General features: G+C 42.4%; 1 protein-coding gene across 4 annotated transcripts; it reads left to right on the forward strand.

The window, feature by feature from the left end:
- The first annotated feature begins 1,028 nt into the window (after window positions 1-1,028).
- LOC308700652 (uncharacterized protein) lies at window positions 1,029-15,012 on the forward strand. Of its 4 annotated transcripts, none has more exons than XR_014031334.1 (8): window positions 1,029-1,116; window positions 1,506-1,826; window positions 1,904-2,266; window positions 2,573-2,659; window positions 8,354-8,410; window positions 8,499-8,573; window positions 14,108-14,723; window positions 14,896-15,011. XR_014031334.1 is itself a non-coding variant. In XM_081382366.1 (8 exons), the coding sequence occupies exons 1-7, from the start codon at window positions 1,056-1,058 to the stop codon at window positions 14,632-14,634; spliced, it is 1,005 nt and encodes a 334-aa protein (XP_081238492.1). In that variant the 5' UTR covers window positions 1,052-1,055; the 3' UTR covers window positions 14,635-14,638; window positions 14,723-15,011. The 4 variants fall into 4 exon arrangements, 3 of the variants coding, with proteins under 3 accessions (XP_081238493.1, XP_081238492.1, XP_081238494.1); XM_081382366.1 differs by having other exon boundaries at window positions 1,052-1,116; window positions 14,594-14,638; window positions 14,723-15,011; XM_081382367.1 differs by having other exon boundaries at window positions 1,031-1,116; window positions 14,108-15,012.
- The last annotated feature ends 2,015 nt before the right edge of the window (window positions 15,013-17,027 follow it).

The following is a 17,027-nucleotide window of genomic DNA, read 5'->3' on the forward strand; positions in this document are numbered from 1 at the left end:
ACACTAGAGCTCAAAGCCACAACACAAAGAGACTGTCACGCAGGTGTAGAAACACACACGAAGATGAAGATGTTTAGGTAGGTTTAGGGTATAGTGCAGGTGTACGTTATTTCAAAGCGTGATGGTTAATCTTTTAGCGCTACTCACCGGACATTTCAACACAGATCTGCGATGATACGGACAAACTTCGACGTAATAAAACGTTGTTTTCATGTTTCATGATATTCATGTTCATCTGTTCTGGAAAAAAGACTAAACACACTTTTAGCGCCACTCACTGGACATATAACTTTGAAACTGTTGTGAAACGTGCACAACGCAACGTATTTTACCGTCTTGCAAAAATGTTGCCACAGGAACGTTTTTCACATGAGCCAGGGTTGCAATATTGACTTTTACAGCTAATGAAATTCAAAATAGCCTTTAAAGCATCTCTGAATCGCTTTAAACAGCTCTGTCTGTGTCACAGCACACAAAACCAGCTGACCGAGAATTATCCCCGTCAGAGCGGCTCGTGCCAGATCCACCGGCCAAAGGGAAAATGACTGGCATTTGGTGTTTGTAGTGTTAATAAAGGAGTCTGGATCTGATCTATTTCTCAGGGCTGGAGAGAGTAAAGCAGAACATTATAATCCATGTGTAGAAACTCTTCCTGAAGACATTTAATATCTGCTTTACAGAACCTCATGAAGTGTGTGCAAATACTTTCTGTTTAACCACTGGAGCTGATGTTAATCATTTCAAAATACTTTAAATATTAATTTTCTACAAGTTAGTCATGGATATTGGAAACCAGTGTTTAAGTCGTTTTCGCGGATCCATGTGAATGGGGATCGTTTGACATTATTAGTAATAACATTAGTTTGCTGCTAAAAAGGAATAATTGTACCTATTTCTAGATTTTAACGTCATGTGGAAAACTGCTAAAATAAAGAAATGAGATTCACTCATTTCATGAGAACAGAGGAAGTGAATAACCAGAGGAGGAGCTGATAATGTTTAAAGGAAGAGCTGTAACTATATATAATGAAGAGAAAGACTGACAGAAACACAAAATGGCTGATAAGTGTGATCTGTGTCTGCTGGGACTGATCATTCTCTCTTCACTTCTCACAGGTAAAGAAATCTGTATTTTCTCTTAAGACATTTAGTGGAATTAGTCTGGAAAGAGTTCATTTGAACATGCTCAGTTTATTCTTGCACACATTCACGTTGTGATCTCAGAGTTGTGTATTGATACACACAGATCATACTGTATTATTCCTGATACTGGACATAGTGTCACTCAAACATCTGATGATGAAGAATTATCTTCATATTAAGAGTGTGTCAGTGATTTGAACAGCTCTCTGATAAAGACTAATAGTTTATTCTGGAGAGAGTGTTGTTTGCTTTAAGTGAGGAAAAATACTATGATTTAAAACTTCAGCTTTTTATGCTGGTATGTTTTATGTTTCATTTATTAATATATATCATAATGATCACTGAGATATACTGTGTTTCAGGAACCAGTGGAGTGGATGATGATCATGTGTTCATCAGTTCTGGTGAAAATGTGCGTCTGTCCTGTAATAGTGCTCTTTCTGACTGCAAATCTAAAACTACGTGGAACTACTCTAACAGTCATTCAGCAACAGTTGAATTGATTACTGAAGGGATAAAGAAGAAAGACACAGAGAAACATGAGAGACTGAGTCTGGAGTCTGACTGCTCTCTGAACATCAAGAACGTCACAGAAGAAGATTATGGATTATACAGCTGCAGACAATATGTGAATGGACAGAAACAAGGACATGATGCTGATGTTTATCTGCATGTTCTTCATGGTAAGTTTATGATTATGTGGTAAATTTAAAAACTCAGATGATGATTGAAGAGTCTGTGATTTTTGTCTTGTGTTCAGTTTCAGTGTCTTCATCATCATCATCATCATCATCATCATCATCATCATCCTCACAGACTGAGATCAGTCCAGGCCGCTCTGTGACTCTCTCCTGTCAGTTGTATTCATATACTGGATTTTATTATGATGAATTCTCCTGTGATGATTGGATTCTTTATACGGGATTTGAGCTGTTGTGGGTGAATCAGACTGGTGTTGATCTGAAGACAGACTCCAGATATCAGATATTATCATCATCAGATCACTGTATCAGGGCTCTGACTACAACACTCCTGAATGAAGATGACAACAGAGAGTGGAGATGTCAGCTTACTCATGGAAATCAAGTCAAGACCTCAGTCAGATACACTGTCAAGTATTCAGGTGAGAAAACAGTGTTAGAAGAGCCTCATAATGTCAGTAACACTAAGGTCTATCAGTATCACTGAACCAGAACAAACTGAGGGAACAAAAGCTTCTTTGACTCTCACAGAAGAGTAACTCAAAGCATTGCTTCAAACTAATGAACTGCAGGGAAGTAACAGTCCAAAACGCGATGCTGGAAATAATACAGGATTTGAAACTAGACAGCAAAAATATTAACTTTTTATGTAATATGATGATCAAAGTTAAAATATGATGGTCATATTGTACAGTATTAATGATCTGAACTAACATTCATCTTCACAGCTCAAGCTGATTCAACAACAGCAGTGAATCCAGTCCACATCACACACTCTCAGGATCCCTCAACTAGAAACACACACGTTTCTGAAGGTACATCATCACTGTCTTTCTCACATCAGTGCTTTTCAGAGCATAATGCTAGAGTTATCTTCAGTGTTAACTCATCAAAATATGACTGTCATATTCTACAGTATGATTGTCACACTGAGTTGTTGTTTTTGTTTCATTTCGTGGACTTATATGGTGTGTCCCAATTAGCGTACTTATGCATATTCTAGGACATGTTTAGTATAAACAGTGAGAGTAGTGTGTTCATATAACACTCCGGTTCTTTCACTCGATTCTCCCAGAAAGTGTCACATGAAGACGATATGTTGAGCTCATCCATGCAGCGCATTCACTGTAGATACAAGAAAAACACCAAACAGACATAAAATACTGCTCATCCACTCACAAAATGATAAAAAAACATACATGTAAAAGCAAACAAATATACAAAAAAAAAAGAGAGAAACACAAAATAAGCTGTACACTCGTAATGCTCAGCAACAAGTTTAACATATAAAATGTACTCGGTTACTAACGTAATCTCGGTTCTCTCTAGAAGAGGGAACAAGTATTGCGTAAATTGCTTACGCTACGGGTAAAGTCATCTTTTCTTGAGATATTGAAGCCAAAAATTATTCTAATTTTGTATTTATTGTCAACGCGTTGCAGCAGCTAGCAGACCTAGAGCGGGCTAACTAGCGCTGCTCATTGGCTGCTCTGCGGCAACCGCAGTAGTCTATCACTGAGCCCTGCGTGACGTCATGCCCAAAGCGCCCCCACACGTCATAACCCGCCAGAATGGGCGTGACTTTGCGTATAAAAGGACGGGCTCGGGAGATGCTTACCTGGTTTTCATCGACTGAAGCGAGACCAGCTTGAGGCGCGAGCACTGCAGGTTACGCAATACTCGTTCCCTCTTCTAGAGAGAACCGAGGTTAAGTTAGCAATCGAGTACGTTCTCTTACGAGAGGTTCTCTCGTATTGCGTAAGTTGCTTACCCCTTGTCAACGCCGAGCGCGCCAAGCATCAACCACATATAGTCCCAGGGGGACACCCGGGGGACACAGATTAGTGGGAATAAGACGGCCAACTTGAGTGGGCCAGTACATGTACATAAGCACACAGTATCATGTGGCAGGGAATACAGAGTGGCACAGCCAGTCCATACTGAGAAGGGAATATCTACCCTTATAGTCCAGCTCAACCAGGGGAGCTAGGATTAATGTGAGAATAGCCTGCGCGCGAACGAATCTGAGCAGAACATACTCGTAACTTAGACTGACAAAAGTCTAGCCTGCAGGGCAGGAACTTCTAGGTTATAAAACATAACAAATGTAGAGGGGGAGGCCCAGCCTGCTGCCATACAAATGTTGTGAATAGAAATCCCGCTGGACCAAGCCCACGAAGCGGCCATGCCTCTAGTGGAATGAGCCCTGACGCCCAAGGGGAACTGCAGGTCTTTAGACGCATATGGTGCCACGATAGCGTCCACTATCCACCTGCACAGACTCTGTTTTGAGGTGGCAAGGCCCTTGGCGCGCCCACCGAATGAAACGAAGAGCTGCTCTGAGCGCCTGAAGGTGGTGGAGCACGTGACGTAAAGCCTTAACGCCCTAACAGAGCAAAGGAGGTTAACATCGACTTCGCTACCAGATCCTGATAGGGCCGATAACGTAATCACCTGCGCTTTGAAGGGAGTGCCAAGCACTTTGGGGACATAACCATGTCTCGGCTTGAGGATGACTTTAGAGTCATTAGGTCCAAACAGGAGACACGCAGCGTCCATTTATTATCCATGCATGCAGAGACCAGCGGTCTGGATGAGGATGCCAAATCGAGCCGCCGGCTTGAGAGAGGAGATCCCTTCTCACCGGAATTGGCCATGGGGCTAGGTCCGTCAGCCGCATTAGCTCCGGGAACCAAATTTGGTTCTCCCATCACGGGTCTATGAGGAGCACCAAGTGGCCAGCTCCCCTAATTCTCCTGATTACATGTGGTAACAGCGAGATCGGGGGAAAAGCGTACAGTGGGCAGCTGGGCCATGCTTGTGCCAGCGCGTCCGTGTTCTTCGAAAAGAACATTGGGCAATGAGCGTTGTCTTTTGACGCCAATAGGTTTGCCGAAAAGGCGCCACAGCAGCTGGACTGTTTGAGAATGCAGGGACCATTCTCCCGGAGGAACGTTGTCCCTGGACAGTCTGTCTGGACCGCTGTTCAGGCGACCAGGCACATGCGCGGCTCTCAGCGGGAGCAGGGAGTGCTGAGCCCAAACAAGGAGGCGTTTCGCCAGAGCATTGAGATTTCGGGATCTGATACCGCCCTGGCAGTTCACGTAGGCCACCACTGACATATTGTCCATGCGAACCAGGCACATGGTGGCCCCGCAGGCATGGGCGGAAGTGCCTCAGCGCATTCTCAACCACTATCATCTCCAGACAGTTTAAGTAAAGGGCCCTTTTTCAGGGGAACAAGGCTGCCCGTCCGGAATGAAGCGGCCAAGTTTCGAACACGGCGCGCACGCTGTGTCGACAGGCGGGCCGTCATAGACACAGAGTCCAGTTCTATCCCCAGAAAAGAGGCTGTCTGACTGGGCAGTAATGAGCTCTTGGTCCAATTGACCGTGAGACCCAAGGTTTCCAGGTGGCTGAGAAGCAACGTTCTGTGAGAATTTAATTCTATCTCCGACTGTGCTTGTATCAACCAATCGTCCAAATAGTTCAATATTCGCTTGCCCTGACTTCTGAGGGGAGCGAGAGCCGCGTCCATGCACTTCGTAAATGTAAGGGGTGCTAGGGACAGGCCAAACGAGAGGACGGTGTATTGATATGCCTGACCGTCAAAGGCGAATCTCAAGATTGGCCTGTGATGGGGTATTATCTGAATCTGAAAGTATGTCTGGTCGTGAGTATTTTGAAAGGTCGCCTCATGAGAACTTTGTTCAAATATCTCAGATCTAAGATAGGTCTGAGAGCCCCATCCTCCTTTGGTACAAGGAAATACCGGCTGTAGAAGCCTGACTCGCTCTGGGAAGGTGGTATAGCCGGTGGCTTTGCTATTTCTGCGCGAAGTAGGTGTGCTACCTCTTGATTCACTTTTCCGTGCTAGAAAGCGCGGAGGATGGCGAGCGAATTGCAGCGTATAGTCCCGCTTTAGCCCCGCTGTATTCAGCACCCATTCTGACACTCCCGGAATAGCTTCCCATGCTTTTGCGTGCATAGCTAGGGGTAGAATGGCCTCTCGGTTCCGGTCGCCACACTGCGTGGGCTCGTGAACCTGTATCTGAGGTATCGGCGCGGTGAGCGCGCTCTCGATGCTTGAACACAGCGGCACGCTGAAAGCAGCTGGGCCAAAGAGGCCGGACGGAGAGAGTGGGGCGTTCAGAAACACGACTCGCTCAGCCTCCCTCATGTCTGCAAGCGTCAACCAAGGATGCCTCTCCGTAACGGCCTGGGCCGCGGATTTAGTAGCGCGAAGGGAAAGGTCCATCGCGCTCCTTAAATCCGTGATGATGGACTGGTCCGCACCTTTCTCGTCCCACTCACGGAGGAGATCGGCTTGTAGAATTTGAAGCACTGCCATCGAGTGCAGGGAGGAAGCGGAAGAGAGAGTGTGTGTTCGCGCAGCGGCGAACACACACTGGCAGAAAAATGATACTGATGCTGGATAGTGTAGCAGGCACGGATGGCTGAAGGCTTCCTCAGCCTCTGTCCTAAGCTTGCTCTGTCGCTTGCTTCAACGGCGGCGGCTTCTTCTCAAAGATCCAGCAATGCGGAGAGCTTCGCTGAAGAAATGAAAATCAGGTAAGCAGCTCCCGAGCCTGTCCATTTATACGCTAAGCCACGCCCATTCTGGCGGGCTATGACGCGTGGGGGCGCTTTTTGGGCGTGATGTCACGCAGGGCTCAGTGGTAGACTGCTGCAGTTGCCGCAGAGCAGCCAATGAGCGTGCTAGTTAGCCCGCTCTAGGTCTGCTAGCTGCTGCAACAATTGATAATAAATACAAAATTAAGGATGATTTTTGGCTTCAATATCTTGAGAAAAGATGACTTTACCCGTAGCGTAAGCAACTTACGCAATATGAGAAAACCTCTCGTAAGAGAACTTCAGTTATTCATCAAGTCTGGGTGTCTTATGACCTCAATATGAAATAAACTGATTTAAATATCTTTTGAAAATATATATATATTTTTGACCTTAAAGAAAAATACTTATCTCTGCCAACATTTTGTTTCTGTCTGACCGGAGAAAGTTTGTCCTGCCATTCACCTCAACAGCTCAGATGAAACTGAAGAGAAAATGGCCGACCTCAATTTCTTACTCTAAGGCTGCGTTTACATCCACTTTTTTACTCATCCCTCGCTGATGTTGCATAAGTACCCACTACTGGAGAGCTCTTGAAATGTGTTTGAATGAAATGCTCTAAGCCCTTGATCACATGTAATCTGATATGGAGCTGATTATAAATTATAAATGAGTTTTACACGCCATTATATAGGCCTGTATGTATGCTTGGGCTGTTAGAGCATTGTTGTCACCATTGTTTGGATTCATATGTTGATTCTTGGTGTCTCTGTGTGTCTAAAAATCCCATTATGTATTTAAAAACCTAAATCCAGAATGTCTGTTTTGTTGCAAGAAAGTGTTGTTGGTGAATATAGACTATTAATATAATAATAATAATAATAATTCATTACATTTATATAGCGCTTTTCTCAGCACTCAAAGTGCTTTACATAGAAGGAGGAATCTCCTCAACCACCACCAATTATTAATAACAAACAACCACTTTTACCGTCACCATAATGGTGGCCAAACATTTTCAATAAAACATCAACATCTAAACCATAGATGTTGGCATTATGCAGAGTTCACACAGTAGTCGGGTCACTGTTCTTTTCACACTGCACGACTATCCAGGGTAACAATCAGTTGCTGGTGTGTGTGTTCACACTGCATGACTTTACAAAAGAAAGAATCGCAGACAACTTCTGTCTGGTCCGCAAACTACATTTCACAACCAAACACACGCGAGAAGTGATGAGGAAATAACGCAAGATCACGCGTGCGTGAGACCTAAATTGTTATTAATAATAATAGCCTGCAAGAAGATTGCAAATTATTTGTGCGCTGATTTGCAGCAAAAACGAGAAAAAAATTTTTTTGCTGCTGGTCAAGCAAATGTTTTGTGCTTTATTTCTGTTTTAAATGATTGTAAATATATCTCTTAAAATGCTGAAATTCTAGTCTATAACTCCTCCCCGAACATCCCGCTGTCCTGTATCTTGCTCTCTCATTGGCTGTCGGTCATCGCTGATGTAGTTTTCAGTCAAAACACATTCACACAGCAGGATCAGGCTTAATCAGGCTTAATATCGTTCAGTGTGAACTCGGCATAAGGCTGTGTATGAAGTCAGTTGTAGTTCTTGTGTTTCTCTTTTCTTCAGTGATTCTGCTTGTTAACAGCAGGTGTTCATCACTAATGCTCAATCATCACTTTAATCACTTTATCATCTCATTAACTTTAACTCTGATTCAGAGTTACTTTAACACTCTTTAGAGTGGGATCATGTGTAGGATTCTGGGGATTTTGCTGTGTGTGTTCTCATGTTGGATTTCTCTCTTTAGTTTGGGAAAATAAAGTTTAAGCTGCTAGGTTTGCTACACCTCACCTCTTCTTCTCCTCATTCTGGATATTATTATGATGCATCTCAACTAACATTCATCCTTGTTTCCTCAAGCTGATACACCAAAACCAGTCACAGACTCTCAGGATAATTCGAAGAAAAACACAAAAGGTACATGATCACAGTGTTTTGTCTTTGTCTATAATTGTCCCCAATCTGCCCTGTCCGTCTCTGACTCTGTGCTCGATCTCTTCTTCAGTCATAGTGATTTCTGTCGCTGCAGTCGCTGTTCTCCTTCTTGCTCTTCTCTGGCTGATCTGCAGAAAAAGAGCTGGTGAGTTTTCAGATTTACTCCTTTACAACAATTAACCTCTTAACCAGCGCCCCTATTTTTGAGAATTTTCAGAAAATGACATACCCAAATACAAATGTCTGTAGCTCTTAAACCGTATGGTCCACATTCATAACTCTGATTTTTTTTAAACTAGACACTTGAAACTTAGTTACACGAGAGTCATTATAACTCAAAGTAGCATAGGAACAGAATAAAACAAGGTCAAATTTACATGAAAGTGACTCGCAATTTCTTTGAATTAAATTCACTTAGGGAAAAAAATCATCAGACTTATGTTAAGGGCCTGAAAACACCATAAAGATAAAACTGAATGTCTGACCATGTTTAGATTCAAATTTGAGGATGATACTCCCAAAAATGTAGTTTCTGTAAGCTTTTATTCAAGAAAAGTATAGGCGTCCTTTCCAAAATGCAATTTGGAGACTCCAAATGGACACCTGGCACCCAACACCTTGACATAAGGAGTAAACACTACATAGGCCTACTACATACATGTATATCAATTCAGAACTGTTCTGCCCTTCAAACTACACAAGAAAAAAAACAATTTCAGCACAACATTTGAACATTTGAACAAAATTACCTTTATTTTGAACAATTCTAAGAGCAAAAACAGTGATTTCTCACTACATGTATAAACATTCCAGAAGTGATCGTTTTCAAACTAATGTATAAAATATATAAAAAGAAAACAATAAATGTTTTAGAACATTTGTAATTGCAAATTGTGGTTTTTACTCAAATAAATTGCAATAAACTGATAATTATAATGAATATCCTATTACTTTCTGCTGTTCTTCATCGCAGCTCCTCTTCATCTTCATCAAAAACACCTCCAAATCTCTTCTGTAGTCGACGATCCATGATAGAGATGCTCAGATATATGTTTTGGAGTAAATCCGTGCATTTATGCAAGCTCCATGTGTCAAAACATTGCGTGTATATGTGTGTTTACAGTCTATGGTCGGCGAACTATGTGTGTGCGAACTTATTTACACCGTCTCACAGCGCTGTGAGGAATAATAATAATGGAAAATGTCCCTCAGTAGTGCGTATATCGAGGAGCGAGCTGAGGAATGGTGTAGTAAGTTTTTTCATTTATGGTGTAGTAATCGGGTTTCTGTTTATGAATGAATGAACGGCAGAGATGCGCGCTGTTTACCACAGCTCACAAAAAGACAGTTTAAATTTAAATCGCGTGTGTGAATGAATGAATGATGATGTTTTAGCAAACTGTATTGCTATACTGAGATGAGTAAAATCGACTGAAATATGTTGAAATAAAGTGTCTAGGTTTTGACATAAATGCAAATATAAATGTAATTTTACAAAATATTAACGATTTTCAAATACTGCTGTATTGAATGAACAGCTTTTAGCAAACTCTACTGCTATACTGAGATGAAGAAAATATCAAAAATTATCAAAAAAGAAGGATTACACTTGAATTGTTGTAATTGTAACCTTTTTAATAAAAAATACAGGGTAGGCCATTTATATGGATACACCGTAATAACATGGGAATGTTTGGTGATGTTAAAGTCCTGTTTGTGGCACATTAGTATATGTGAGGGGGCAAACCCATCTTGAGGAGTTTGCCCCCTCTCATATACTAATGTGCCACAAACATGACTTTAATATCATCCATATATTATATATATCCATATAAATGGCCCACCCTGTATATATTTATAAGGTAGTGTCACGGTTTTGGTCTGGTTTTGTTCTTGTCATGTTTGCTTCCTTGTCTGTCATGTGATCCCTTGTAGTCATGTGATCCTGCCATGTGTCTTGTCATGAGTTTATTGTCTGATTGTTTGATCATTGTTCACAGGTGTCCCTTGTCTAGTCATTAGTCTTGTGTGTATTTAGCCCTCATGTTTGCCGTGTGTCGGTGTCTTGTATTGCTGATGTAACCACGTAGTAAGTTCTTGTTCCTGAGTTTGTTTTTGCCATGCCTCGCCATGTTTTTGTTTCTATGTCTGTTTCTGATTTTCATTAAACTGCATTTGGGTTCTACTTAAACTTGCTTCCAGTGGACCTCTTATTACATAATACAAGACCCAAACTATGAACCCAGCAGTTGACCTCCTTCGTCTTCGTCAGGACAACCGGACCGTAGAGGATTATGTCAAGGACTTTTGCGAACTCTGTCACAAGGTAGATTTTAATGATGTAGCACTCAAGGACATTTTTAGACATGGTTTAGACGAACCTTTGCGCTGTGGACTGCCTGGGGGGAAAATTCATTTCTCACTTGAACAATACATAGATTATGCTCTATTATTGAGCGGTTCCTCATTTACTGTGGGTTTTGAGGAGAAGCCCCACAAATCTACAGTATCCGCCTTGCCTGAGTCTCTCCACGCCTTGCCTGAGTCTCTCCACGCCTTGCCTGAGTCTCTCCACGCCTTGCCTGAGTCTCTCCACGCCTTGCCTGAGTCTCTCCACGCCTTGCCTGAGTCTCTCCACGCCTTGCCTGAGTCTCTTCACGTCATGTCTGCCAAGCCTGAATCTCGTCACGTCATGTCTGCCAAGCCTGAGTCTCTTCACGTCATGTCTGCCATGTCTGGGTCTCTTCACGTCATGCCTGCCAAGCCTAAATCTCCTCTTGTCATGCCTGCCATGTCTGGGTCTCTTCACGCCACGTCGGCCGCCGCCGAGCCTGTGTCTCCTGACAAGATGGCCGCCGCCGAGCCTGAACCTGAGCCCTCAGTTATGGCTACACTAACAATTATGGCCACAGCCATATGGTGTGTGTGGTCGGTACACACATTTGAAGTTCACGTCACGTCTGCCGAGCCAGAGCCTGTTCACGTCACGTCTGCCGAGCCAGAGCCTGTTCACGTCACGTCTGCCGAGCCAGAGCCTGTTCACGTCACGTCTGCCAAGCCAGAGCCTGTTCACGTCACGTCTGCCGAGCCAGAGCCTGTTCACGTCACGTCTGCCGAGCCAGAGCCTGTTCACGTCACGTCTGCCCAGCCAGCGCCTGATCTCGCCACGTCTGCCCAGCCAGAGCCTGATCTCGCCACGTCTGCCCAGCCAGCGCCTGATCTCGCCACGTCTGCCCAGCCAGCGCCTGATCTCGCCACGTCTGCCCAGCCAGCGCCTGATCTCGCCACGTCTGCCCAGCCAGCGCCTGATCTCGCCACGTCTTCCCAGCCAATGCCTGATCTCGCCACGTCTGCCCAGCCAGCGCCTGATCTCGCCACGTCTGCCCAGCCAGCGCCTGATCTCGCCACGTCTGCCCAGTCTGAGCCTGATCTCGCCACGTCTGCCCAGTCTGAGCCAGTCCTATACCCCCTGGCTCTCCCCAAGAAAATTTTGGGAGGGGGTAATAGGATCATGGATAGGACCATGGAGGCGGCGACGCCATGGTGTCCCACACATCCAGGTCCACCCTGGCCACCGGAGCTGTCTGGTCCACCCTGGCCACCGGAGCTGTCTGGTCCACCCTGGCCACCGGAGATGTCTGGTCCACCCTGGCCACCTGAACTGTCAGGTCCGCCCTGGCCGCCGGAGCTGTCTGGTCCGCCCAAGCTTCGTCACGGCCCTGGTCCGCCCAAGCTTTGTCACGGCCCTGGTCCGCCCAAGCTTTGTCACGGCCCTTGTCCGCCCAAGCTTTGTCACGGCCCTTGTCCGCCCAAGCTTTGTCACGGCCCTGGTCCGCCCAAGCTTCGTCACGGCCCTGGTCCGCCCAAGCTTCGTCACGGCCCTGGTCCGCCCAAGCTTCGTCACGGCCCTGGTCCGCCCAAGCTTCGTCACGGCCCTGGTCCGCCCAAGCTTCGTCACGGCCCAGGCCCGCCCACGTCTCGTCACGACCCAGGTCCGTCCACGTCATGCCACGTCCCTAGCCCTGTCCCCCTGCACGGGCCTGGCCCACCATCCCTCCCCCAAGACCGCCTCCGCTCCACCACCCACCTGGACTTTTGTGTTGCTGGGCGTCGGGAGACGCCCTTAGAGGGGGGGATTCTGTCACGGTTTTGGTCTGGTTTTGTTCTTGTCATGTTTGCTTCCTTGTCTGTCATGTGATCCCTTGTAGTCATGTGATCCTGCCATGTGTCTTGTCATGAGTTTATTGTCTGATTGTTTGATCATTGTTCACAGGTGTCCCTTGTCTAGTCATTAGTCTTGTGTGTATTTAGCCCTCATGTTTGCCGTGTGTCGGTGTCTTGTATTGCTGATGTAACCACGTAGTAAGTTCTTGTTCCTGAGTTTGTTTTTGCCATGCCTCGCCATGTTTTTGTTTCTATGTCTGTTTCTGATTTTCATTAAACTGCATTTGGGTTCTACTTAAACTTGCTTCCAGTGGACCTCTTATTACAGGTAGATGTAAACAAGTAAATATAATTTTTTTCTTTAAATAATTTGTATTGTGTTTTATTAGTGACAAATTTGGGGAGAGGATAAATATTCCAAAACTGAAAATACAGTATGAGAATTAACTGCACAATTACTAGACATGTTTACCTTGGATATTATAGAATTTGCAAGCACAATTTGTGAAAAAAAAAAAAATAATAATAAATGCGATGCCTTCAACTGTGAACCAATTTGGTAGTGTGTGTATATATATATATACTGTATATATGAAGAGTTCAGATGCAAAAGCCTCTAAATGCCATCTGAAATTTTCTTCTAGAATGATCATTTTTATCAAGCTCGTATATTTAAGTTAGCTATAGGTGACGCACCTCAATGAATGGCTCATTAAGTATGCAGGGACATTGTCTCATCAGCTGTGAACTACTAAATATGCATGATGCTGTTGGATCGTTTACGCCCCATCCGCATATTGGCTTTCCAAACTAAAAGTGTTTCGCAAAACTTAAATCAATGTATCGTTTTATGTGAATGATTAGGCAGGATGATTTTCACATCATTTTGAAGAAAAAACTCTAGGCGAGGACATCCATTAGTCAAAAGTCTTATTGACACATATTTAGTATGTGTTTTATGGCCTTATTTCAGAAACTTTCATTTTAGGGTTTTTCAATAACCATGCATAAACATTATTCTCTCAAAAATGAAAACATGTACATACATGTGGCTCACATATTATGGTAGTCCTGTTTGTGCTAAATAGAGTGTATTTTTTTCTGCCATTAATATGTTTATAAGCAACTGAAAAAAGCACAAATGTCAGGGCATGTCAGAACATCTCAACGACCCAAAAACACCCCAGACTCTAGAGGGTTAAACCAGAACATTTATGATTCAAGGCTACGCATTAGACAGTCACACCTCTATTATAAAGCAAAACTAATCACACACATGAATATAGGAATATGCATACAATAAAATAATATTTCTATCCTACATTACATGAAAAGAAAGCGTTTGTGGGTGAGTGTGTGTCTTTGTGTGTGTGTGAGTGAGTGAGTGTGGACAGATCACCTGGGCCTTCGTTTGCAGGGAAAGGGGGAAGATTGATAGCAATCTTTGTGATCTGAAAATATATATATATATATATATGAAGAACTCTCAGTGTAACACTTTCTGTTTGTTTTTAGGCATGCGCAACGGACGGTATCGAATTTCTGAATGAGCATTATCGGCTCTGTGCTTCGTCATAAGGCTTTGTCCGTGCTGGGCCTCATCAGCTGCTGTTCTGTTTTGGTTCTGTTTTGTTCAGTTTTTGGTGTGTGTTGTTCTGTCACGAGCGAGTCGTCTCGAGTGAAACATCTGATTGAATCGTCTTGAGTGAACCGTTCTAAGTGAGCTGTTCGAGTGAACCATTTCAAGTGAACTGTTTCCGGTGAACGGTGAAACTCTGTTTTCGTGATATGTTTTGAGTTTTTGTTATTTCCCTTTTCTCGTTTATTTCTTTACTTTACTTATTCTATTATCTTCAAAGATTGAGTACTTTTGAATCTGTGTTTTGTTTCGAATCCAATTATTGTATTAGTAAATTTATATATTTTTTTAATTTATTGTTTGTAATTGAATTATACTGCTGTATTTCTGTGATTTTTCTTTGTTATTTTTGGGTTTGTTAGGTGACGATCAGGTCGGGACCAAGGAGTTGGTTCCGCCCTGAAATTGTATGATAATTTTCATTATTTTGTTGTTATTTTGTTTTGCATAACACTGCTCTTTAATGTTTTTTTCCTTTTGTTTGTTGGCAGGGCCTGGGCACCCGGGGGCAGACGCGTGACCAATTAGGTGGTAGGGTCTCACTGCAGTCGTGGTCTTCTCTGGCATGAGTCGTGGAGTGTGTGCTGTGCTGGTGTGTTTGTGCATTGAATGGAGTGCTCTTCATAGAGGTGATATCTTGAGACTGCCCCTTGGGTATGCCCAGGTTCCTCTGCAGCCAAACTCTAGAACTTAATAAATTGAAGGGAGTGATTGCTGGTCAACACCTTTTATAAAAAAAGAACTGTCTTTTAACAATTAATAAAATGAGTGTTTTCAATCACCTATGTCTCTGACTCCAACTGTGGTTAGGATCTGTGTGTGCCTTAGCTTAGAGGTTATATTAAATTCTTGGGGCGAAATTCCCCAAGTGGCGTTGTCGGAAATAATAAACTGTATTGAGCATGGGTATAAATTGTTGTTCCGCCCAATGTTATATCAATTTGAGTCAACGCCGCGCCCGCTCTGCTACATACATACATATACATATATACATATATATATATATATATATATAGGGGAGCGCGGGGCACAACATAACACGGGGCTAGTTGTAACACGCTTGTTTTAAATACTTCCGCACATGCTTGGATGACGAAACTTGGTGTATTTACTAGTTGCCATATCAACACTATATAGAAAAAAAATTCCGCCAAAATTATTATTTTTTTGGAAGATATCCATAAACATTTATTAAACCATAGCAAAAGTAAATTTCTTAAGTTAATTTTTCATCTCTATTTTTTGTGTTTATTTAAAATAAGACAAATCTGATATTATTTTAATCTCCAAGATGTTATTTAACAGTTTATTTAATGCTTAGCTAACTAGCAGAAGACACTAGCAGGGTTTAAATCTCAGTTGTGCAGGCGGGGCACGTTGTAACACTGCGTTACAATGTGCCCCTATTAGAAATATGCTATTATATTCTATACTTTTATTAATTGTATTGAGAAAACGTGAGAAAAAGGTGAATAAAGACTGAGAGTCAATGTTCAGAAATTACTAATTATTTATTTGTTTTGAACTATGTTGTATAGCTGTGTTTTCATGTGTTCGTAGTCAAAACTCAAAAATGAGTTTATATTTAATTATTAAAAATTGCCATTATTTTATATGAAAAAGTTTTTTAATTGTATTTTATTTAGAAAATATTTTAGTTTGTTTTGTATATTTTTTTTATTAGATCAGATAACATTTTAAGCTGTCATATGTTATGTTACAATGTGCCCCACACATGTTACAATGTACCCCACCTATGGGGCATGTTGTCACATTTCACTTCCATTCTTTCGGGGTATATCAAGAAAAAAGTATATACTGTATTAATAAAACAAAAACACATAATTGTACTAGACATGTGGGAAATTAATGTGGGAAAAAATAAATACTCTGAACTGTAAGTAGATTTACACAAACTGAGAAAGTCAAAAAGCGTTACTTTGTGCCCCGCTCTCCCCTATATATATACTAGCCTACTTTTACCATGCTGTGTTTTATTATAGAATATAAAAACATCCTCCTGTTGAACATGTATACAAGCACTGAAAGGTTGCCTACAATTCTAGCTCACATTTCATGTTTCTGTCTATATATACATGTACATATATGACATTAGGCTTAGTTCATGTTTACTCCAAACTCATTTCATAACATACATTTTAATCTGGCATGACCAGTTTAACATGTCTTACCTTAAAAATCTTCTCATCTTCAAATCGCGTTCTTCTGAGGTAAAACTGAGGTAAATTCAAGGTAAACAGCACAGCACAGCTTACAGTCTTCCAATCTCGATGAAAAGCAGAGAGGAGTAAGTTACGAAGTCTCTGCTTATTTGTTTCGAGGTGATGAGGGCGTTTACAGGTCTGCGTTTCTCCGCATGGATCATTTGCATGTCAATCGTTTGTGCGCGCGTGGGCGTGTTCAAATTAAATTTAATGAGGGCGCGTTTGAGAAAAAGTACATGCCACTGCTTTCGTATGGATTACTTAAAAATAGAATATTTGTTTTTTATATAATTTACATACTTTAAAAATAGAGATTCCAAGCGTTGTATAGACATGCGTTTCAAGTCTGTGTGACACACATTCACTGAGTTAGACACTGTCTTTATTTGAGATGTGGCATTTTCTTCACTTCTCATTGTAAATCAAGCATTATCTGTGATCTCCTTACTCTCCAGCTCTAGCAGAGAGGAAAGAGGCCACAGTTTAGACATCATTATTATTATAAGAATATGAAATATTTTACACAGATTTCAATCAAGCCATCTTTGGAATTAAGAAAATACAATCGTAC

This window comes from Scardinius erythrophthalmus (genome assembly GCF_964197995.2).
Source record: "Scardinius erythrophthalmus genome assembly, chromosome: 1".
NCBI classification, from domain to species: domain Eukaryota; kingdom Metazoa; phylum Chordata; class Actinopteri; order Cypriniformes; family Leuciscidae; genus Scardinius; species Scardinius erythrophthalmus.